This window comes from Mustela nigripes, chromosome 2, assembly GCF_022355385.1.
Source record: "Mustela nigripes isolate SB6536 chromosome 2, MUSNIG.SB6536, whole genome shotgun sequence".
NCBI lineage: Eukaryota > Metazoa > Chordata > Mammalia > Carnivora > Mustelidae > Mustela > Mustela nigripes.
In genome coordinates, this window is record NC_081558.1 from 54,122,920 (window position 1) to 54,146,030 (window position 23,111).

General features: G+C 44.0%; 1 protein-coding gene across 4 annotated transcripts in view; it reads right to left on the minus strand.

Moving 5' to 3' along the window:
• Nucleotides 1–753: 753 nt before the first annotated feature.
• Nucleotides 754–23,111, minus strand: part of TMEM40 (transmembrane protein 40) — a 32,108-nt gene continuing 9,750 nt past the window's right edge. For 2 of the 4 annotated variants that reach the window (XM_059387913.1, XM_059387914.1), the window contains exons 2-11: nucleotides 17,822–17,902; nucleotides 17,028–17,168; nucleotides 10,366–10,419; nucleotides 6,938–6,976; nucleotides 6,534–6,566; nucleotides 6,120–6,167; nucleotides 2,401–2,472; nucleotides 2,245–2,319; nucleotides 1,676–1,738; nucleotides 754–910 (exon numbers count right to left, since the gene is read on the minus strand). In XM_059387913.1, coding sequence (XP_059243896.1) covers nucleotides 891–910; nucleotides 1,676–1,738; nucleotides 2,245–2,319; nucleotides 2,401–2,472; nucleotides 6,120–6,167; nucleotides 6,534–6,566; nucleotides 6,938–6,976; nucleotides 10,366–10,419; nucleotides 17,028–17,168; nucleotides 17,822–17,894 — 618 coding nt within the window. In that variant the 5' untranslated portion in view covers nucleotides 17,895–17,902 and the 3' untranslated portion in view covers nucleotides 754–890. Of the gene's footprint in view, nucleotides 911–1,675; nucleotides 1,739–2,244; nucleotides 2,320–2,400; nucleotides 2,473–6,119; nucleotides 6,168–6,533; nucleotides 6,567–6,937; nucleotides 6,977–10,365; nucleotides 10,420–12,179; nucleotides 12,270–17,027; nucleotides 17,169–17,821; nucleotides 17,903–23,111 lie in introns of all 4 variants that reach the window. The other 2 variants (XM_059387916.1, XM_059387915.1) reach the window with 2 other exon arrangements.

The following is a 23,111-nucleotide window of genomic DNA, read 5'->3' on the forward strand; positions in this document are numbered from 1 at the left end:
CCAAGTTTGTAGTGAATTTTTGTGTATGTGTGTTTCTGTTTCATTCCTTTGGTATTTGTTGGGCTTAGAGTACCTAACAGCCCCAGATCTTTTCATAGGAATGTTTGCAAAACCCTCTTTCTGAACTTGTGCAATTGGAGTCTTGGCTCTAAAGTGAGGGGCTGTACATTTACTCTCTTTTATACTTTATCCAATAGACAAGTTGCCTTCCCTGACTAGATGGGGTCAAAGGAGACTCCAAATGTGTTCTCATACTTAAGAAACCTGAAGGAACATTTAGCTGACTCTTTTTTTAGTCCAGGGAAGAAAACATTTATTTGAATCTTGTTGGAATCCAAAGCAGCAGGGCCGGCACTAGGCAATGGGGCTAGAGAAGATGCCTTGATGCTGTGGCTTTAGTCCCCAGCAGCTCCCTGTATCAGGCTTACCCTAGGGGCATGGCATGATGGCTCCCTGCCTCAGGGCAGTAGGTTCTCTTTCTTTGGATGACTCTGTAAGGCTTAGAGGCCACCTGGATGGCCTGGCAATTTGAGAGGAATAAGAGGCTCACGCGGATTATAGCTTGTAGGGCCCAGGGGTCTCCTACTGTCTTCTGAGAAAGTAACATCCTAGAATCCTCCTGCTGATCCAGGAACCACGAAGGGCATAGGTGTGGTACCTTTCCTCTGCCTTCCAACCTGGCAGCTGGATTGAATGCCAGTACCGCCCAAATGATGCCTGGGTCCAGGCTGGTGTCAGCGTTCAGACTACATGGAAGGAAAAGCGCTCTCTTTATTGCTCTAGACTGGCCCGCCCGTGTGTCTCCCAGGACGGCGCTCTGCCCTTGTGCACTCAGGAGATGCAGTATGGTCATACTGGGGCCGAGCGTGGCTGCTGGCCCAGCACTGGCCTCAGTCAGTCTTCCTGAATCCTGGAAAGCAAAGCCCACAGGATGGCATGGGATTCTGAAGGCAGCAAGGTCTCATCTATACTATTCCCCTCAGTTGCCCAGATACTTCTCACAGCTGGAATAATGTGGTCACCCTAGAAGCCATGGCTCTCCATCACCTGCAGCCACTGCAATTAATTTCCCTTTCATAAATTAAATAGGTTATAGGAGACAGCCTCAGCATAGAGCCACACAGCCCCCTGGCCTCTCAGTTTTGAGACATCATGGTAGGCACAGAGCTGCTGTCAGAAAGAAAGAGGAGCTAGCTCCTTTAGCCTAGCCCAACCACACTAGCTGTGTGACCCTTGGCAAATCACTCCACCTCTCTGGGTCTCAGTTCCCTCATCAGTCCTTTGCAACATAACTGCAGCACACTTAGTAGGCAAATAAAATCCTGGCAAAAATGGTGTTTGGGTAAATGCAAAGGTCTATGAGAGAATGAGGAACACCCAGATTCCCTTCACTTTTCTACTGTGTTCTACACTTGAAAACTTTCACCTCTGTTTCTCACATGCTTTTGCACAACACCATTGTGCAGTGGGTATTACTACACCCATCATCCAGTGGAGGAAACAGAGGCTGAAAGATGATCCTGGGCCCCAAAGCTGGTGAATCAGCAAGAGCAGCCCTTGAACCCAGGCCCCTGACTCCAGACTCTGTGCTCTTTCCTATAGGGTAAGCCTCGTTTGCCACCAGAGACCCTGATAGGGAGAAAGAGGGTGAATGAAAGAAGGGTGGGAACATTACCCATCAGCCTAAGCTTCTGAAAGAGCGGGATGAAGCCGTGCAGAACACTGTGGATCCGGTAAACTGCTCACAAACAAAGAAAAGGAGTTTGACCTTTGTGCCCCAACAAGGGACTCAGGCTCACCCCCCACCCACCCGCAGACAAAAGCTTAAACCACACACACAGGGATTAGCAGTGGAATTTCAGGCAGCAGGTTGAGCTTAGATAATAGTACTGGAGTTATTATTATTAAAAACAATGACCTCCAATAGCAATAACAGTGCCAGGAAACTCAGTGAATTCAGTACCCCGCTCCTAAACTGCCCTGTTTTCCATCTCTGGCTAATTCTGTTTGTTTGCCACTTTAAACTGTTTTTGTTGCATTTTTGTGGAGCTACCCATTTTTTCCGTGGGGTTTTGCCAATGACCTCACCATGACCTTGAAAGTGGTCAGGAAGAAAACATAAGCATAAGGAGATCTTTAAGAAATGTTTATGTGGTGGCTTTCTGACCCTTGGTGGGCATCTGTGGGCGTCCAGTCACCACCCCTAAAGAGTCTGTGTGGGGGGGGGGCTGGGGGGGAGCTTACCCAGCCCAAAATAGATGCCGACAGTCTCCAGGGAGGCGAAGGTAAGTAGGCCGACCCCAAGGGACATGAACCAGTCTGGAAGGGCAGCAAGGGAGAGAAGTGTCAGCCTGCAAGTCTGGACCCTCCTATCCCCCCACCTGTTTCCATGGTCCTCACCTGCATAATAGTGATAACACACCAGCAAGGTCCCAATGGCAAAGCAGAGCAGGACAAAATGGAAAAACTCATCTGTAAAGGCAGAGGTGGGAAATTACTATTTGCCTCTTTCTCTCTCTCTTCTTTTTTCTTTTTGTTACTAAAAGTAGTGCTGTCTCTGCTCCAATGTAACTTTATTCAGAACCCAACTAAAAAATCACCCCAGCCCCACTCCTTTCCAGGCTTTATCTCTTTTTATTATTTTTCTGACACTGACGCCACTCAACTTATTTATTTCCACACTTATTCTCAAAAAACAAACAAACAAAAAAAGTGAAACAGATTTATTCTCTGTTCCTCTCAGTAGAATGGTAGGTAGGAATTTTGCTCAGAGACTAAAGTACTGCCAGGCGTGCAGAGCTGCCCAATACTTTGTTTGTCAAATGAATATTAAAGAAGACAATTGTATAAAATGCAAATGTGTCAAACCTAAAAGTTTCACAATCCCCCATTTTCCCTCTCTAATCCCCCTCCTTAAAGACAGCTTCCAGGCATATATATGCACATTCAAAAAAACCAAAAGCAGGGGCGCCTAGGTGCCTCGGTGGCTCAGAGGATTAAGCCTCTGCTTTAGGCTAAGGTCATGATCTCAAGATCCTGGAATGGAGCCCCGGCATGGGGCTCTCTGCTCAGCAGGGAGCCTGCTTTCCCCCCACCCTGCCTGTCTCTCTGCCTACTTGTGATCTTTCACTGTCAAATAAATAAATAAAGTCTTAGAAAAAAAAAAACAAGAACCAAAAGCAGGGAGGCGTCACAATCCCAGATTTAAAGATACACTACAAAGCTGTAGTAATCAAAACAGTATGAAATTAGTATAAAAATAGACACACAGATAAATAGAACCAAGTAAGGGCTCCTGGGTGGCTCAGTCATTAAGCATCTGCCTTCAGCTCAAGTCATGACCCCAAGGTCCTAGGATGGAATCCCATGTCAGGCTCCCTGCTCGGTGGGAAGCCTGCTTCTCCCTCTCCCACTCCCCCTGTTTTTGTTCCCTCTCTTGCTGTGTCTCTCTCTGTCAAATAAATAAATAAAATCATAAATAAATAGATATCCAGATAGATAGACAGAACAAAATAGATAGTTCAGAAATAAAGCCATGCTTTTATGGTCAATTAATCATCAACAAAGGAGGCAAGACTTTCCAATGGAAAAAAAAAACAGCCTCTTCAATAAAAGGTATTGGGAAAACTGGACAGAAACATGCAAAAGAATGAAACTGGACCACTGTCTTACATCATACACAAAATAAATTCAAAATAGAAGGAAGACCTAAATGAGAGACAGGAAACCATAAAACTCCTAGAAGAAAATATAGACAGTAATTTCTTTGACATCAGCCATAGCAAGTTCTTTCTAGATATGTCTCCTGATGTCAGGGAAACAAAAGCAAAATTAAACAAATGGGACTGTACCAAAATAAAAAGCTGCACAGCAAAGGAAACCATCAACAAAACAAAAGGAAACCTAGTGAATGGGAGGAGACTTTTGCAAATGATACATCTGATAAGGGATAATATCCAAAGTATATAAAAAGCTTATATAACCGCACACCAATATTAATAATAATACTAATAATCCAATCAAAAATGCACAGAAGACATGAACAGACATTTTTCCAAAAAAGACATCCAGATGGCTGAGAGACACATAAAAAAATGATGAGCATCACTCATCATTAGGGAAATGAAAATGAAAACCACAATGAGATATTACCTCACACCTGTCAGAATGGCTTAAATAAAAAAGAAAAGAAATAACAACTATGTGCAGGGTGTAGAGAAAAAGGAACCCTCATGTACTGTTGTTGGGAATGAAAACTGGTGTAATCACTGTGGAAAACCAATTATGGGGGTTCCTTAAAAAATTAAAAATAGAATTATTATACAATCCAGTAATTCCACTACCGGGTGTTTACTCAAATAAAAAAAAAACCACTAATTCGAAAAGATATATGTACCCCTATGTCTATTGTAACTTTATAACAGCCAAATTATGGAAGCAACTCAAAATGTCCATCAAAGGATGAATGGATAAGAAAAATATGGTATGTGTATGTTATGGAATATTACCCAGCCATAAAAAGAATGAGATCTTGCCATTTGTAACAACATGGATGAAGTATAATGTTATGTGTACCAAGTCAATCAGAGAAAGACAAACACAAGAGACAAAACAAAGAAAAAAGGGAGACAAACAAAAGAACCAGATTCTTAACACACTGATGGTCACCAGAGGAGAGGTGGGGGGGGGGGAAGGGGTGAAACAGGTGAAGGGGATTAAGAGTATACTTATCATGATGAGCAGAGTAATATATAGAATTACTTAACCATAATATTGTACACGTGAAACTAATGTATCACGTGAAACTAATGTATCACTGTATGTTAATTATACTTGAATTTTTTTTAAAAAGCAGGACCAGTTTGTACACCTGCAGCTCCATCATTTATTTTATTCCTCTCATAGATAGATCAGGGCCATCTTTCCATCTCAGAACATATGTAGATCAGCACTGTTCTTTTGGAAGGCTGCATAGTGTTCCATGGTATAAACTTAACCTAATTTATTTGTCTGGTCCCCCACTGATGAACCTAGAAGTGTCTGATTTTTCACTGTTACTGATGCTGCACCAAATACCACTACACATGAATCTCTGTGCACATATTTCTGTGGACCCCATGCCTAGAAGTGGAATTGTAGGCTTGGAGGGTTCTCCAAGGAGAGGCGCTGAAAGTGGGTTCTGTGCCTTGAGCAGTTGTTCAAGTGTTCTCTGTGAATGAGGCCCTCCTGCACTTAGTCAGGTGCTGGGCTAGTCCCTGGGGAGATGACCCAGGGCCCTCGACTCAGTGGAGGGGCTGAGATTAGTCGAGGCTCTGCTGTCTGTGTCCAAAGGACAATGAGCAAGGGTCAGGTTGGCATTAAAGGCACAGGGGTATCAAACTGAGATCATGCTCTAGGAAGGAGAGCAGAAAGGGGAATCACCTTCTTGCTTTAGGATATAATGTCATGTTCTGCACTTTAAGAGTCCTGGTTTTAGTCCAATGAGGCACATTTCATAGCCCAGGGAAGATCTAAAACTCTGGTTCATTTACTGAACAGAGACAGAGTTAGGGGCTCACATGGAGTCTCCCACTCCCTGAAGGTGGGACTTTGCAACAACCCCAGATTTTCTAGGACAACTGCCATTTGTTTAATCACACACCCTGGGCTTCTGCCGCCTTCTTACCCTCCTCCCTGAAGCCCTCAAAGACCCCAGGCTTAAGAGTGAAAGAGTTCCTTCCAGTTCTTATGGCTCCTTCTCTGGAGTCAAGGCTAATCTAGCCTCATGGCTTCCTCATCCCCCCCACCAGCACCCCCTCGTGGCCAGAGGGCTAGGGGGCATTTATCATTCCTAGAACTCCACATATAGCAGAAACAGCCCAGGACCAGGGTTCAAGCCCAGGTTGTGCCACTTGCTAGCTGAAAGTCCACACTCCATCCTTAAGCCTTAGTTTCCATATCTGCACAATGGGAGTCATCATACCACCTTCCTGAGGGGATTGCAAGCTGAGGAGTCTGCAAGCAGGGGACACAACAGAGGTGGGCTATGATCATTGGAAAGTCTGCCACTGGCCGACTTTCTACCCATAGAAATCGGGACCAGACAGGCAGAAGCAGCTTCGGGGCATGAATTTCCTTACCATCTTTCTTTATATTCAGTCTTCTTAACTCAGAGGCCTCCACTTCTCCTTAGGAACAAGAGAGAGATGAGTGTTGAACTCTGATGAGGGAGGCACGTGGGGTTTTCTCTTCCCTGCTTCACTGAGACTGACTCTCCTGGGTTCTTCTTCCTGGGTAGGAGGGCACTCACCCCAGGACTAGTCAGAGCAAAGCTGTGGGCCCCCACTCACCCCTCTCTTCTCTGCACAGGCCTGAGTCTGCATTCTGTTTCCCTTCTCCTGAGCTTAGAGGTCCCTTTCCAGAATCAAGGTGACCCTCTGGCTGGTGACAGCATCCCTGCTGTGACTGACCCACCCTCTCGGGCTGTCTGGTCCTGTTCTATACCCCCGGAATCCAGACCCTTCCTCCTTTCTTCTCAGAGTTTGTGTATTTACCACTTGCTGGGTCAGAGCCTCGTCTTCGGAGTCCTGGAAATGAGAAACTCAACATCAGTGCCAGGCTAGGTTGGGAACTTAACAAGTGCCTCTAACCCAGTGGGGGAAATAGGTGACCTCTGAAAATGCCGTGTCAGTTTCTGCAGCCCTCAAAGGAGCTTTCCATCTATCACTTTCTGGCTGTAATCCCTTTGCCTCTTGCCTGAAACCCTTTTCTAATCTGCACTGGACCCCTGCCTGGCTGAGCCCAGGTCAGAGCCCCAGGACCCCAAGTGGATTTGGAGTTCTATCTTACACCCATGAACCCAACAGTAGCTGGCTCTCCCAGGGGAAAGAAAGTACCCAAACCTGTCCATCATCAGCACTGACACCCCCTCTCACCCAATTCTCTAGAGGCCACTCACCCGATTCTCCAGAGGGCACCACCTCTCCAGGGGCACCTACTTGGAAGAAAAATCAGTGATTATATATCCCTTACATTCTGGGTGGAGAGAAGTTACACTGTGGGGAAGGCAGATCTCACTCAGAGACTTTGCAGGTGACCTGAGTGGGCCAAGTGGGTGACTGGAGCAAGCTAGAAGCTTATTGCTTCTAAAGGGGCAGCCCCCACCCATCTGCCATGCTAGTGTTATAGGTTATTCAATTTCCCACGAGAAGCCAGAAATCCAGGTTTTCACATCCACTTCTTGATTATAAAAAAGGTTGGAAACTCTTGGATTCCACAGAATCAAAGATGTCATCCTTCATGAAACATGACATTATTATACACATTACTATGTAAGGAAAACCACTGCCAATTTTAATTGTAAGTTGTCAGTGATTTTTAAGATGCATCTTGATTTCAGAGATGTCTAAATGTGAAAAAGTATGAGTTGATGAAATGTAGTAATAATAGGGCGCCTGGGTGGCTCAGTGGGTTAGGCCTCTGCCTTTGGCTCAGGTCATGATCTCAGGGTCCTGGGATTGAGCCCCACATCGGGCTCTCTGCTCAGCAGGGAGCCTGCTTCCCTCTCTCTCTCCCTCTGCCTGCCTTTCAGCCTACTTGTGATCTCTGTCAAATAAATAAATAAAATCTTAAAAAAAAACCCAGAAATGTAGTAATAATAATAACAATAATAATAATAGTAAATGCTCTATGAGCCAGACAAAACACACCTGCACACACATGGGCACCAGTTTGCCACCTGTGCCTGTTCTTGACTATGCAAGATGCAGGTGATGACACTCAGCAAGTGGACCCAGCCTCACGAGGCCCTGAGTTCATGGGAGCCAAGCCAGGCTACACACTGGTAACCACAGCCCCACATCCTGAGTGTTGAGCTCCCCGTCTGTGCTGCTAAGGGTGATGTGAGCTCTGTGTACTTGTCCCAAGCAGGAACAGCCTCCCCATTAATCTGGTCTAGGGTGGCCTACCAATTTACCCTTATTCTTGGTGCCTATTTTAGTTCCTAGGGACCTCTCTCCTAGGCTGTCAGATCCCTCCCCTCAAGGGCAGGCAGGACCCCGTGTAGCACCCCCACCCCACCACTAGTAGTACATTTTCCATTGTTTGGGTCAGCCCCAGGACACAGACACCAGAAGGGGACACTCGGCACATGAAAATCAACATGCTGGATTTTATGCATGGCTAATATGCAAATGAGAAGCATCATCAGCATGTGACCCAAGAGTGGCCAGTGCTGAAGGTAAGGAGAACATTCCTACTAGAAAGGCATGAAATGAGACTCCAAGAGTGTAACCTCCAATGTCTTGGGCAGGAAAGGTGATTCACAAGTTTGTGGCGAAATCTGCAGTCAAATGCTCTACCCCTGAGCTATACCCCTCCATTTGTGGTGAAATATATGTTCTCTACAGTAAATATGAATTACTTTTATGATGAGAAAAAAAACCTTTTGAAAAATATCTCATTTTAAAGTAATCTTTACACCCAATGTGGGGCTTGAATTCACAACCCTAAGATCAAGAGTCTCATGCTCCCCTGACTGAGCCAGCCAGGCACCCCAAAAACATTTTTTTAAAGACTTGTTTATTTGAGGGAGGAGGGGAGAAACAGAGGGAGAGAGAGAATCCGAAGCAAACTGCACACTGAGCACACAGAACCCAGTATGGGGGTCAATCTCATGACTCCTGAGATCATGACTTGAGCCAAAATCAAGAGTCAGATGCTTGGGCGCCTGGGTGGCTCAGTGGGTTAAGCCGCTGCCTTCAGCTTGGGTCATGATCTCAGGGTCCTGGGATCGAGTCCTGCATCGGGCTCTCTGCTCCGCAGGGAGCCTGCTTCCTCCTCTCTCTCTGCCTGCCTCTCCATCTACTTGTGATTTCTCTCTGTCAAATAAATAAATAAAATCTTTAAAAAAAAAAAAAGAGTCAGATGCTTAACTGATTAAGCCACCCAGGTGTCCCCAAAAACATTTAAAAATATATGTAAATGTAACAGTTTTTCTCTCTCTCATTTTATACTCAGTGAAACCATTCTTACACTACTTGAATAATTAAAAACATTTTTTCTAAACCAAGTAAGACTTGCTTTTGTGTAAAAAGAAAAAAGGAAGAAAGAAAATCAGGAAATTCAGTTAAGCAAATAAAACAGTGTAAAAATTACTCACAATGCTACCACCCAGAGGCAGCCAGGGGTAATATCTTGATGCAGAAATTAATGTATTTCATTTACATTTCTTAGAATGTGTCTATGTTTCTTGTTGGTTCTTGGGTTATTATCAGGTATTGGGAAACTACATAGATTATAGAAATGTTGGATTAAACAAAATTAAGATTTTTTAAAAATTATTTGACAGTCAGAGATCACAAGTAGGCAGAGAGGCAGGCAGAGAGAGGGAGGGGGAAGTAGGCTCCCTGCTGAGCAGAGAGCCCGATGTGGGGCTCGATCCCAGGACCCTGAGATCATGACCTGAACTGAAGGCAGAGGCTTAACCCACTGAGCCACGCAGGTGCCCCCCAAATTAAGATTTTTTAAAAGTAATCTCTATACCCAACGTGGGGGTTGAACTCACAACCCCAAGATCAAGAGTTACATGCTTTCCTGACTGAGCCAGCCAGGTACCCCAGGGATTAAACAAATTAACTGAGTTTTCTTTTCTTTTTCTTTTTTTTTTTTTTTATTTATTTGACAGACAGAGATCACAAGTAGGCAGAGAGGCAGGCAGAGAGAGAGAGAGAGAGGAGGAAGCAGGCTCCCTGCGGAGCAGAGAGCCCGATGTGGGGCTCGATCCCAGGACCCCGGGATCATGACCTGAGCAGAGGCTTTAACCCACTGAGCCACCCAGGCGCCCTTAACTGGGTTTCTTAACATTTGTTAGTCTTTTTGGCAAACTGGTTCATTCCTACAAATTGTCCCCATTTCATCAAAGTGCTTCCAAGGCAAGTACCAGAATGTTTATATCTCCTTGCTGTAATAATCACGATGTCTGGAGAGAATTATTCCATAACATGAGTTTTTTAGAGATGAGAGTCTTAATTTTCCTGTGCACCTGAAAACAGCCCAGTATTCCAACACAGTAGGTGCTAATCATGTTCCATTTTGCTGGCTGGGAAGTTCAGGCCTAGAATGATTGGGTGACTGCACTAAAGTCACCCTACAAGTCAAGGTTATAGTTCAGAAGAGAATCCAGAACAGTCTCACCATGGCAGAAAATGCTTGCCTCTATCTCCATCTGCTAATGCTAACCATTCATCTTGCCATGTCTCCTATATTTTCCTAGCACTTTTCAGCCATGAAACACCCTCATGAACTTGTTTCTGTCCAACAAAACTCAAAGCACTCATGTCCTTTGTGTAACTCCATTTTCGCCAAAGCCACTGGACAATGACTTACCTTCATAGAGCTGAAGCTCATCCTTCAAAAGGTCAGGCTCCTCATGCTCAGCACCTGAGTGGAGACAACCGTCTTTAGTCAGCATTCCCATCACTGCACCCCAGAGTAGCTTCCATCTCCCGCACATCTGAAGCCTTAAAAAGTAACACAGTCCTTGTTTGTGCTGGGGGTGAGCCAGGCAGTCTTCAAGAGACAAGGCAGCTTTACAAATACTTCCCCTTTACCCTGTCTATGCCTCCCCACACACACTCAGAGGTGACTGTGGTCATTTTCCTGAAAAAGAATTGAGGGTCTGAGTGGGCCTCCTTCAAAGTCAGTAAAAAGCATTGCCATTTATTGAGCACTTACTAGGTATAATATGGAACTAAATAACTTATATTTAATATTTCATTAGATCCTTACAAAAATCTTATCAAGAAGGTATTAGTACCTCTCCCTCACCCATTTTATGAGTAAGGAAACTGAGGCTCACAAAGTTAAATTATTCCCTCAAGGTAACATAGTAACATAGCCAGTAAGTGGAAATTCCAGGGTTCAAACCCAGATCTGACACCCAAGCATGCAATCCTAATCCTTTTTCTTTTTCTTTTTTTTTTTTTTTTTTTAAGATTTTATTTATTTATTTGACAGACAAAGATCACAAGTAGGCAGAGAGGCAGGCAGAGAGAGAGGAGGAAGCAGGCTCCCTGCTGTGCAGAGAGTCCGATGCAGGACTCAATCCCAGGACCCTGAGATCATGACCTGAGCCAAAGGCAGAGGCTTTAACCCACTGAGCCACCCAGGTGCCCCAATCCTAATCCTTTTTCTAAATATATTTATTTGAGAGAGAGAGAGAGAGCAAGAACGAGAGCAGGAGAGGGTGCACAAGCAAATGTGCAGGGGTAGGGAAGAGGGAGAGAATCTTCAAGCAGACTCCCCACTGAGCATGGAGCCTGAGGTGGGGCTCCGTCTCTCAAACTACGAGATCAAGACCTGAGCCAAGACCAAGAATCAGATGCTTTACCAACTGCACCACCCAGGCATCCCCAATCGCTTTTATTTTCAGAAAAATAACCCAGAGGGAGGCTCAGTCGCTTAAGCCTCTGCCTTCAGCTCAGGTCATGATCCCAGGCTCCTGGGATTGAGTACCGCATTGGGCTCCCTGTCCTCAGGGAGCCTGCTACTCCCTCTGCTTCTGCCTCTGTGCTCTCTCTCGCTCTCTCTCTCAAATAAATAAATAAAATCTTTAAATAAAGAAAAGAAAAATAACCCAGACGGCAACTCCAGCTTCAAGGGCAGCATTTATTAAGTATCTCATGTGTGCCAGGTTCCATCCTAGGCATTAATCTAGGCTCTTTCCTTCCCACAATCCATTTTGGCCAAAATTTACTTAAAATTTTTATTTTTCAAAAAATTTTCTTCTGGTTGTCAAAACAGAACATGCTCACTATATAATATTTATAGGATAGGTCAAAAGAGCAAAAATAAAAATCACCTATGATTAACCATCCAGAGATAACCACTACTTCCATTTTGCTATTTTTCCTTCCAGTATTATTTATCACCATGTATGTGTGAATTTTTAGAGTGTGTATGAGATCAAACAAATCATACAACTTGATGTCTTTCTCATTTACTTCAGAGCTATGTGAAGAGCAGAGCTATAGGCAGGACAGGGTGTCCTTTGCCAGTGTTGGACCTTAGGCTGCTTGCTACTGCTGCCTACTATCAACAAAGCTGAGAGGAACACCCTCCTGCAGGCACGCTCAGTCCCACTGAGAAACTCAGTAGTGAACTGGGCAGGCAAAGGAGAAAGGGCAAGGCCTACTGCCTACCAGGTGAGCTGTCCCTGGGGGGGTGTCTGGCTCCCTGGCTTTGCTGATGTTTCCCAGTCACTCCTGGGTGCTGGTCCTCATCACTGCTCTCTGCAGGGAACAAACACAAGCTATAGGGGAACCTCGGTCTGAAATGAGCCTGAAATACATTTGTTCTGGTGTTCTCAGAATTTAGCTTATATGAGTGTGGTTTGGAAGAAAGATAGCTCTTGGGGGGATAAGAGGGGTAGGAGATCGGCCACAAGCTTTCTGTGTGATCTTGGACAAATCATTTAATATTTCCATTGCTGCTTTAATGAAGATAAGAGAAGATCATCCAAGGTATCCTAGGACAAGCACAGGGGTGTGTTCCCACACCATGCTGACTTTGTTTGCTCCCACCTAGAAGGCCCTTCCCATTTTTCTTCTTTATCTTAAAGATTAAGGGGTAGGAAGTCTTTTCCAACTGCCCCAGCTCATGCTCATCTTGGCCCTCCTTCGTTTGGGGTTACTATAGCATCAACTGTCTGTGCTTGACACGGTGGGCCTGAGGGCCAGTGGTGGTGGTGTTCATCTCTCCAACCATCTTGAGCTCCTGAAGGACAAGGCCTCGGTCCTCACTGTTCTGAGGGTACCTGGAGGAGGAGATTGATTGAGACCTGAAGAATGATAGACTTGTTTGCACTCTTGGACTATCAGCATTGCAGGAAGTTCCTGGTTTCAGGTCCAGAGGACTCCCATTTCCTTAGGATGACCAAGATGGCTCCAGCAGTGCTGATATCCCTCAGTGTGCTTGGGGAGCTCCTGCTCAATCGATAAATTTCAAATTTCCAGGAAGCCAGATTAACTGTGCTTTAAAATCAGTGCATATGTGATCTCAGCTAGATACAGAGAAAAAGGTATCAGGAAGTACATCAAGATTACAACAGTAGTATTTACCTCAGAGGATAGGATTTGGGTTGGCTTCTATTTTCTTCTTTTCTGTATTTTATAAATCAGTGTAAAAAAAAAAAATGCTTTTTTGAATGCCTGGTGGCTCAATTGATTAAGTGGCTCAGGTCATGATCCCTGTGTCCTGTAATCGAGTGCCATGTTGGGCTCCCTGCTCGGTGGGGAGTCTGCTTCTTCCCCTGCCTGACACTCAACCTGCTCATACACCACCCTCTCTCTCTCTCAAATAATAAATAGAATCTTAAAGGAGGGGGCGCTTTTTCATTGCATTTTGCAAAATATCAAACAAGACAGAAAATTAAAACAAAAATTACTCCAAATTCTATCTGCCAGGGACAACCTCGATCACATGCAGATGAACATTATTTTAGCTTTCTCTATGATATATTCATAATATATAATTTTTTTTAAGTGTGGAGCCCAGTGTGGGACTTTAACTCATGACCCTGAGATCAAGACCTGAGCTGAGATCAAGAGTATTTTTGGGAGCTCCTGGATGCCTCAGTCATTAAGCATCTGCCTTTGGCTTGGGTCATGATCCCAGTGTCCTGGGATTGAGTCCCGTACTGGGCTCCCTTCTTAGTAGGAAGCCTGCTTCTCCCTCTCCCACTCCCTCTGCTTATGTTCCCTCTCTTGCTGTTTCTCTCTCTGTCAAATGAATAAATAAAATCTTTAAAAGAAATGAACAAAAAGATTTATTTAGAAAAAGTATTTTTTATAAAAGGTATTATAAAATTATATGCTGTCTAAAACGAGGACAAGGGGCGCCTGGGTGGCTCAATGGTTAAAGCCTCTGTCTTCCACTCAGGTCATGATCCCATGGTCCTGGGATCAAGCCCCGCATCCGGCTCTCTGCTAAGCAGGGAGCCTGTTTCCCCCCCATCTCTGCCTGCCTCTCTGCCTACTTGTGATCTCTGTCTGTCAAATAAATAAATAAAATCTTTAAAAAAATAAAAATAAAATGAGGACAACTCTATGTGCTTTCTAATTCAGTTACTTAAGAAATTAACCCTGGCAGAAAGAGTCACAGTTTGTTGCTGGTACCCCTAGTATCCATCCCAGAGCCTGGCGCATTTGGTGCTCAACAAATATTTATTGAATAAATGTAAGGAAACACACTAATATGTGTTTAGTAGTTATCTCTGGGTGACAGAGCAAAGGATGATTTTTTATTCTTTCTACTTCCTATATGCTCCACATTTTCCACAGTGTTTCTATGTGTAACCTTTCACAATAAAAAGTTGTCTTGTTTTGTTTAGAGAGAGAGAGCACACACACGTGAGCAGGGGGAGAGGGAGAGAAAAAATCTTAAGCAGGCTCCATGCTCAGCACAGAGCCTGATGTGGGGCTCAATCTCATGACCCTCAGATCATGACCTGAGCTGAAATCAAGAGTTGGCCGCCCAACTGATTGAGCCACCCAGGTGCCTCTCACAATAAAAAGTTTTAATTAAAAACCAACAGGATACAGTAAAAACAAAAAGAAATGTAGGCAGAGCAGTACTGGATGCTAGACTATGAGTTCGGGTCCTGTGTGTGGAGGAAGGCTGGCGCTGCAGTGAGGTATCCAGCCAGGCTCAGGGCCTTGGGAGCCATCCAAGCCCAAAGAATGGGCAGGGTCTGAGTTCTAGCAGCAGGCCAGCCACTGTGGACCAGAGATCAGAATCCTGATATCAGTATGTCTCTGTGCTTCTGTTTATTTTCTTGTTGCTTTTTTCTTAGCGTTCTGCTTTGCTAACTAGTACCATGTACAATGTGGAGACCTGAGGGAAGGGGTTCAGAGCCATACTTGGGGGGGGACATCTGTAGGGGAGCAGCATCCCTGAGGATCAACCACAATCAGAAGACAAAATGTCACCTTCCACCCAGAAGGAGAAACAAAAGGACAGGCAAGATCCCCCTTGCACCTGGAAGCTCTTCTTCCAGGGCTACCCCTAACAGGTTGGCTCTTGAACAGTACAGGTTTGAGCTGCACAGGTCCACTTACACACAGATTTTTCAGTGCACTGTATTACGAATATATTTTCTCTTCCTTTTCTCAATAACTTCTTTTCTCTAGCTTGCGTTATTGTAAGAATACAATATACATGATATAATACACATATTATACATACAAGACACAGAATATGTAGCAATCACTGTTTATGTTTTTGGTGAAGCTTCCAGACAACAGTAGGCTTTAGTAGTTAAGGCTGGGGGCAGTCAAAAGTTATACACAGATTTTCAACTGCCGGGGAGTCAGGGTCCTTAGCCCCCATGTTCTTCAAGGGTCAGTTGTACTTTTTTTTTTTTTAAGATTTTATTTATTTACTTGACAGACAGAGATCACAAGTAGGCAGAGATGCAGGCAGAGAGAGAGAGGGAGGGAGGAGGAAGCAGGTTCCTCGCTGATCAGAGAGCCTGATGCGGGGCTCGATCCCAGGACCCTGAGATCATGATCCGAGCTGAAGGCAGAGGCTTTAATCCACTGAGCCACCCAGGCGCCCCGGGTCAGTTGTACTTTTTAATAAGGACAGTGGCAGGGCACCTGGGTGGCTCAGTGGGTTAAGTGTCTGCCTTTGGCTCAAGTCATGATCCCAGAATCCTGGGATCAAGCCCCATGTTAGGCTCCCTGATCAGCAGGGGGGTCTACTCTGTCTCTCCCTCTGCCCCTCCCCCTGCTCAAGCTCTCCGTCTGTCCCTCTCTCAAAAAAAATAAATAAATAAAGTCTTTAAAAAAATAATAGTAAGGACAGTGACTTCCTTTCCAGTCCCACAAGGAGACTGGCTAAATAAACCCACTGGACCCACCAATCACTCACTTTCCTCTATCTGGAGAAAAAGCATAGATTTTGTGGTCTTGAGCCTCAGTCCCATCATTTGCAACGTGAGGATGTGAGGCCAGGGATTTGCGAGCATTTTTCAGGATTTAGCCTGAGAATTCTTTTTCCAAATAAAAGCTCAGGCCCAAGCCCACTCTGTAAAGCATGTCGTAGTGCAGGCATTCTGATGGAGGAGTAAACCAGAGCCCACCCCTTAGTCTCTCCAGTCCCAGAAAGACCTCCAGGGATCCCGAGTTGGTTACTGAGCCCTCTGACAGCAGGTCAGTCAGCCTCCCCGTGCCTCGGTTTCCTCACTTGTAAAATGGAAATAATAATAATAGCACCTTCCTCAACGGGTCTCTTTGATAATGAACTGAGTTATTACATGGCTTGCCATGGTACCTGGCCCATAGTAAGTGCTCAATGAATGCCAGCCATGACATTGCTGCTGCTATCCATTCAGCCTAACATTCTGAATTAAGAGAACAGAAATGAAGGGACATTCCATTTTCATGGGAGAATAATGTGGCAATTTATAATCAAGGCTCAATGGGAAATGTTCACTTCCTGTTAACCCACTGAAGGACTTGTGGGGAATCGATGCTGAGGACACAATTTGTGCCAAAAATTCAAAAAGTAAAAGCCTTTGAGCAAAGATGCCTATGAGCATGATAAACTGGTAGAAGGTTGGGGGATAATCTGTACAGTTCTTTTTTTTAGAGCTTTTACAATGTGCTAGGTACTGACTTGAAATGTGTACAAAATGTAATCCTCACAATAATCTTATGAGGTAGTAACTTCTGTTATCATTCCCAAATTCCAGATGAGGACCCGAGGCATGTAAGCATGAAAATTAGCTGCAAACATATTATAGAATAACCTGTCAGAATACCTGAGATGTGCCAGCAAACATTTTAAACAGAGGACAAAATTATCTGTCTGGTAGTTTTAACTGTGTACAAGTTATGTGTACTGTTAGGTATGGTCTGGAAGGGGATATGGAAAAATAGAATTAAAGTATCAAGGTGGGAGGTCACAGGGCATTGTTTTTCCATGTAAATGCTTTTCTTGAATAATACTGTGAATATATGTATACATATATGTTAATATTGCTATACCTGAGGAAGAGGAGGATGATGAGGAGGAAGAGGAGGAGGACGAGGAGGAGGAAGAGGAGGTAGAAGACTTGTCTCTCTTGGGTTGTTCGTGAGAAAATAGTCCAGCTTCCCTGTCTGGCTTGTGGAAATCCATCTCTTCATCTGGGAGGCACACATAGAAAAGGATGAGTGTTTCTTGTCTTTCCCACCCCAGAGTCCACCAAGACCACCCCAGGCATCTACTTGGACTTGGAGGCCAGGAATGACTGGATTATCTGGGACACTCTCCCAAACAAACAGGGCCAATGGAAGGTGCAGGATATCAGAGCTCTCAGAGACCCCAGGGGCTCAAGGAAGGCCCAAAGCATAAATTTCTCTGAATATGGAAACCAGAAAGGGCCTTCGAAGCGTCCCATTCTGCCCAGAGGCCACTAGACTGTGTATAATAGTTGCCAACTTAGGATTCATTGTAATTTACAGGGCAGGTATGATCTGGCTAAGTGAACCTTTTCATCCCCAGTTCTGGGGTAGTGCAGGAACCTCCCTGCCTTCTCAGGGCCCTCCCTAGTGTCAGCCCAAGCCTCCAGAGCCCCCTTGAGATTTGGGGAGCAACTGAAGGTCCCACAAACTAGAAAGTTCTAGGGGACAGACTGACCAAGCATGTGTGTGTGTAAAACATTACTTCTCTAGAGGATTCAGCTGTGACTTGAGCCATTATGTCACATGAGGGGAATAAGGTCTTCTTCTGTTCCACCCACTGCTGGACTCTACCTCCCATGTGGCTTTGCCCAGAGGGTAAGAGAAGGCAAACATACAGTCTAGATCTTCTGTTTCTCCATGGACTCGACTATGATCTGGAGTCTGGGAGGAAGGTCCTGACATCTCCATGATTTTCTCTGGAGGAATAAAATAATAAGTAATTAATTAGTACCACCTTAGTTAATCCCCTAAACATATAAAGAGTTTGGCAAATAAAGAAGAAAAAGACAAACACCCAATCCTCAAAAGTATAAGTGAATAACTTATTAAAAAAATACACAAAATTAGGGAAATTTGAACAATTGGTCATCTTTTGATAATATTAATAACTTATTTATTTTTAGTTTTTAGAACAGTTTGAGGTTCATAGCACAACTGAATGGAACGTATAAACAGAGCTAACCAACATGCTCCCTGGCCTCAAACACACATAGCCTTTCCTCATTATCAACAACCTTCACCAGAGTATTTTTTTAGGTCATATTTATATTGAGATTGTATTGATTTGAAGTGTCCTTAAATGTAAGGATACGGAAATTTTTATGATGAAATTATATGATATCTGGGACTTTCTTCAACATGATCTTGTTGAGGAGTCCAAGGACATAGGTAGGGATCCAAATAAGCACACAAGAGCCTGAGATGGTAGTTACTGGAGCTATATCAAAATATAAATAGTAGTTACCTCTGGGTGGTGGTCCGAATTTTCAACATTATTGTTTTTGTTATAATAAAATCACCAACAGGGACGCATGCCCGGGTGGCTCAGTCTGTTGAGCATCTGGCTCTTGATTTTGGCTTGGATCATGGTCTCAGGGTCATGGGAGTGAACCCTGCTATGGGCTTCAAACTCAATGTGGAGTCACCTTAAGATTCTCTCTCTCCCTCTCCCTCTGTCCCTTTCCTCATCAGGCGCTGGTTCTCCCAATCTCTCTCAAATAAATAAATAAAATTTAAAATAAATTTTTAAAATATAAAATCACCAATAACTTTTCCTTATGTATTTAAAAATGTAATATGCCCATATCTTGTCTCAGTGCAGTCCTTCATGGTTTTACAAAGGGCTTATCTGAGGCTGTCACAAACCAGTCAGGTAGGAATTGGGATTCATGGCTCCTCACGTTTGAACTGTAGTTTCTAGACAACAAAACTGCCCCAAAGATTGTCTCATTTGATTCTTACAATAACGCTGCAAGTACGTTTTATTATCCCTATTTTATAGAGGCACTCCAGAACCCACATTCTGTTTTATACACCCCAAAAGGCTGGTCTGGGGGCACAGAACTGGAGTCTGTCCCTGCCAGCATGCCTGTCAGGATTGTGGATGCAAGCAGTGAACCTAACTGCAGAAAGCAGGCACTTGAAGTGACGAGCAAAGTTTGGGAAGCTGTCCCTTCAGGACACCACACTCTGTACTTTCCTGAAATTCTGAGTGGAAGCTAGAGGCAACTCTGGAGGTCAGCCTTCCAGTGAGGCCACAAGAAGGCCATAATGGTGACTCTGGAAGATCCAAATGTCTAACTTCAGTCAGCTAGTGCTCTCCCCTGGGCAAAACACATGGAGTGGGGCTCCCCTACAAAGCCATTATTTTTGCTGGGCACATGGCCAGCCAGCTAGAGACTATGGCTGCTAGCATCCCCTGAAGCTAAGTGTGGCCATTTGACTGCATTTCTGCTCATGGAATGTGGGTGGATGGGATATGTGTCGTGGTGTGCCCAGAATGTTTAATGGCTCTCCAGGAAGAAAAAAGTACACACACACACACACACACACACACAGAGGTTATAAATTTTGTTGATGTAAAAAACATATAGCATACAGTTCACAAATAATAAAATATATAGCAGTCTTTACTACAAATTCAACACACCTATAACTTCAGAGTGCTTTGGAATTTCTTGCAAAACCCACTATCAGTTTTTACCAACAACAGGGTCACAAAATTTGATATATTTTTGAATACTACCAGTTTCAGCAAAAAACTTGCCGACATCAGTGATGAACAGTAGTATTTCCAGTGTGAATGTTAGCTGCTGTTTTCTTTCACATTAATGAATAAGAAAAAAGTAAATCAACTAAGACATTTCTTGTCATGATTTGACAGTGATATGAGCAACACTGAATTGAATCAGTTTTCAAATTCTGAAAGAATATTTTCTCGATTTTTAGGCTACTCACAATGTAATGGCTATAGGTGCAATGTGGTTTTTTAGGTTCAATCTGCATTATTAGTGTTTTCTTGATCACTTTCTAAAATGCAGGCAGTCCACAAAAAAACATTGAGCTCTGATTTGCAGAGTTTACTGATCCCTATGGTGTAAACACTCCCACCATGGCTGATTTCAAACTACCTGTGGTCATGGAGTGTGAAGCTGGGAAGGGCTGCCATAGAACACACCATACAATGTTTCCACCATACTGATAAAACAGGTATGAAAATCTCAAGTGCCTAGGTTAATAGTAGAAGGTAGTAAAATAAATCAGGAAATGATACCCTTTGAGTACTTATTAACTTTGTTTTTTAATAGAATTTATTTAATTGTACATTTTTATAATTAAATAATGGTTGGGTTTAACAATTGGCTCCCAAAATTCCTAAAGATTTAATGATTCAGTGATCTGCTTTCACAGGCAATACAGCCCAGTGTCAGCCCTGGACATATCTGCTTGCCTTCTACTTCCTCTTTCCTGCTTTTGTGTATGCTGGAGCGGCAGACTCACAGACTCGCAGACTCAGGGGTGGGGGGATGGGGGTTGTGAACTACCTCAATCATGCAGAACAAGTCAATACCCCAGGGAATTCCTAAGCAAGAAGTCAAAAGGAAATCTAAGTCTTGCCAGACCTCACGCACAAAGCTGCCTGGCTACCTGAACCTGCTTCTGATCAGCTATGTGCTCAGGAAATAAGCTTCTCTTTTATTTGAGCCCTGTGATTTGGTCTATTTGTTACAGCAGCATAGCTGAGTTGCACAGGCTTCATTTTAAAGCCTCCCCTGGGGGCACCTGAGTTGCTCAGTGGGTTAAGTCTCTGCCTTCCACTCAGGTCATGATCTCAGGGTCCTGGGATTGAGCCCCACATGCCCACATCCCCGCATCATCCCCGCATCATCCCCGCATCCCCATATCCCCAGGAAGCCTGCTTCCCACCCCCTCTCTGCTTACTTGTAATCTCTGCCTGTCAAATAAATAAATAAAATCTTAAAGCCTCCCCTATTTCTCCCAGCTCTGAGTCAAAGTCCTCAACTGGGAGAGGGGATAGCTTCACTACTCTCTGATTAGTTTCGATTAGGGTTCTCAACCTCAACACTCCTTACATTTGGGCCTGAGGATTCTTTGCATTGTAAGATGTCGAGCCTCCCACTAGATGACAGTAGCATCCCCCAACCAGTTGTGATGACCAAAAATGTCTCCAGACATTACCAGATGTCCCGTGGGGGTGAAAATCACCGCCACTCATTGAGAAGCACTGGTCTAGAGAATCTACTCTTTTTAAAAATTTTAATTGTATTAAAAGTGTTTATTGTGGTGTAATTGCCGTATAGTATTATATTTGTTTCAGGTGTGCAACGTAATGATTCAATATTTCTATACATTGTGAATGATCACCACAATAAGTCTAGTTCCCACCTCTTCCCATACATAGTTACAAATTCTTTTTCTTATGATGAGAACTTTTGAGATCTACTCTTTTAGCAACTTCCAAATATGCAATACATTATTATTATTATTATTATTATTATTATTATTAAAGATTTATTTAGAGAGGGAAAGTACGTGCATGTGTGCATGCATGAGCAGAGGAAGGGGCAGAGGCAGAGAGAGAGAATTGCCAGCAGATTCCACGCTGAGCATGGAGCCCTCTGCAGGGCTCAATCCCATGACCCTGAGATCATGACTCCAGCCAAAATCACAAGCTGGATGTTTAACCAACTAAGCCACCCAGGCACCCCCTTCAGTACCATATTAGTAACTATATTCACCATGTTGTACATTAATCCCCATGACTTATTTCTTTTATTGATGGAAGTTTGTACCTTCTGACTGCCCATATTAGCCACCCACCACTGCCACCTCTGGCAACCACCAATCTGTTCTCTGTTTATCTATGAGTTTGGGATTTATGTTTGTTTTTGGTACAGAAGCTACTCTCAATCCATGAAGACCTTGGCAAGGCAGTATCCTTCCCTGTGCCTGAGAGGTGGACCATCTGGGCTTGGATCCTATCTAATGTTCTTGGTCATGGGATCTTGAGCAATTATTAACCTCTTGCTGTCTCAGTTCCCTCAGCTGTAACATGGGACAATAATAGTGCTTATCTCATAGTGTCATTGTGAAATGGCATGAATTAAAACATGTAAAGTGCTGGGGCGCCTGGGTGGCTCAGTGGGTTAAGCCGCTGCCTTCGGCTCAGGTCATGATCTCAGGGTCCTGGGATCGAGTCCTGTATCAGGCTCTCTGCTCAGCAGGGAGCCTGCTTCCTCCTCTCTCTCTGCCTGCCTCTCTGTCTGCTTGTCATCTCTCTCTGTCAAATAAATAAATAAAACTTAAAAAAAAAAAAAAAAAACATGTAAAGTGCTTACAACAGGGCTTGGTATAGAGCAGGTATGGAATAAATGCCAGAGGAGATGATTTCAGGTCTCCAGACCTAAGCCTTTTTTTCTTATTTTCAAAATTGTATCTGACCTTTCAGGCACAGCTCAAATACCACCTCCTTCATGAAACTTTGTGCTATTTGCCTAACTAGTGCCACCCTCCTTACCCCACTCCCTTAATCCTCCTTCCCCCAGCACCCCTGTACTTTCTTGCTAACAAAACTGCAGTTTTGTTCATTATTACAACAGGAGTAGCATCAAGACAGTATGTATGTCACAGCAAGAGCATGAGCTTTGGGATCAGACTGACCAGGGTTCAACCATATTCCAGTCATCTGCACACAGGATGACCTTGGGCAGAACGGTCCCCTTTTCTTGGCTCTAGTTACCTCAGTTGTGAACTGGTGATGGTAGTACCTTAGGGAGGAAGGATGGCAGTGCTCAGTGAATGTGAGGTTCCTCTTCTACAGACCTCCTATTACCCTCAGATATTCGGTGTCTAGCCACAACCCTGCCCACACTCTGTCAAAATTATTTCTGACCTTCCAAGCACAGCTAAAATAACTCCTCCTTTAGAAAGCCCTATGCTAGTTACCTAACCAGTCCTCATCCTTCCTACCCCACACCTTTAATCCTCCTTGCTCTCATCAGTCCTACCCTTCTTTCTTACTAATGAAACTACAATTTTGTTATTCCAGTCCCAGTTAGATACTAGTTTTGTCATCCTTCCTTGTAGCTGAAGTTGGCTAGGGTT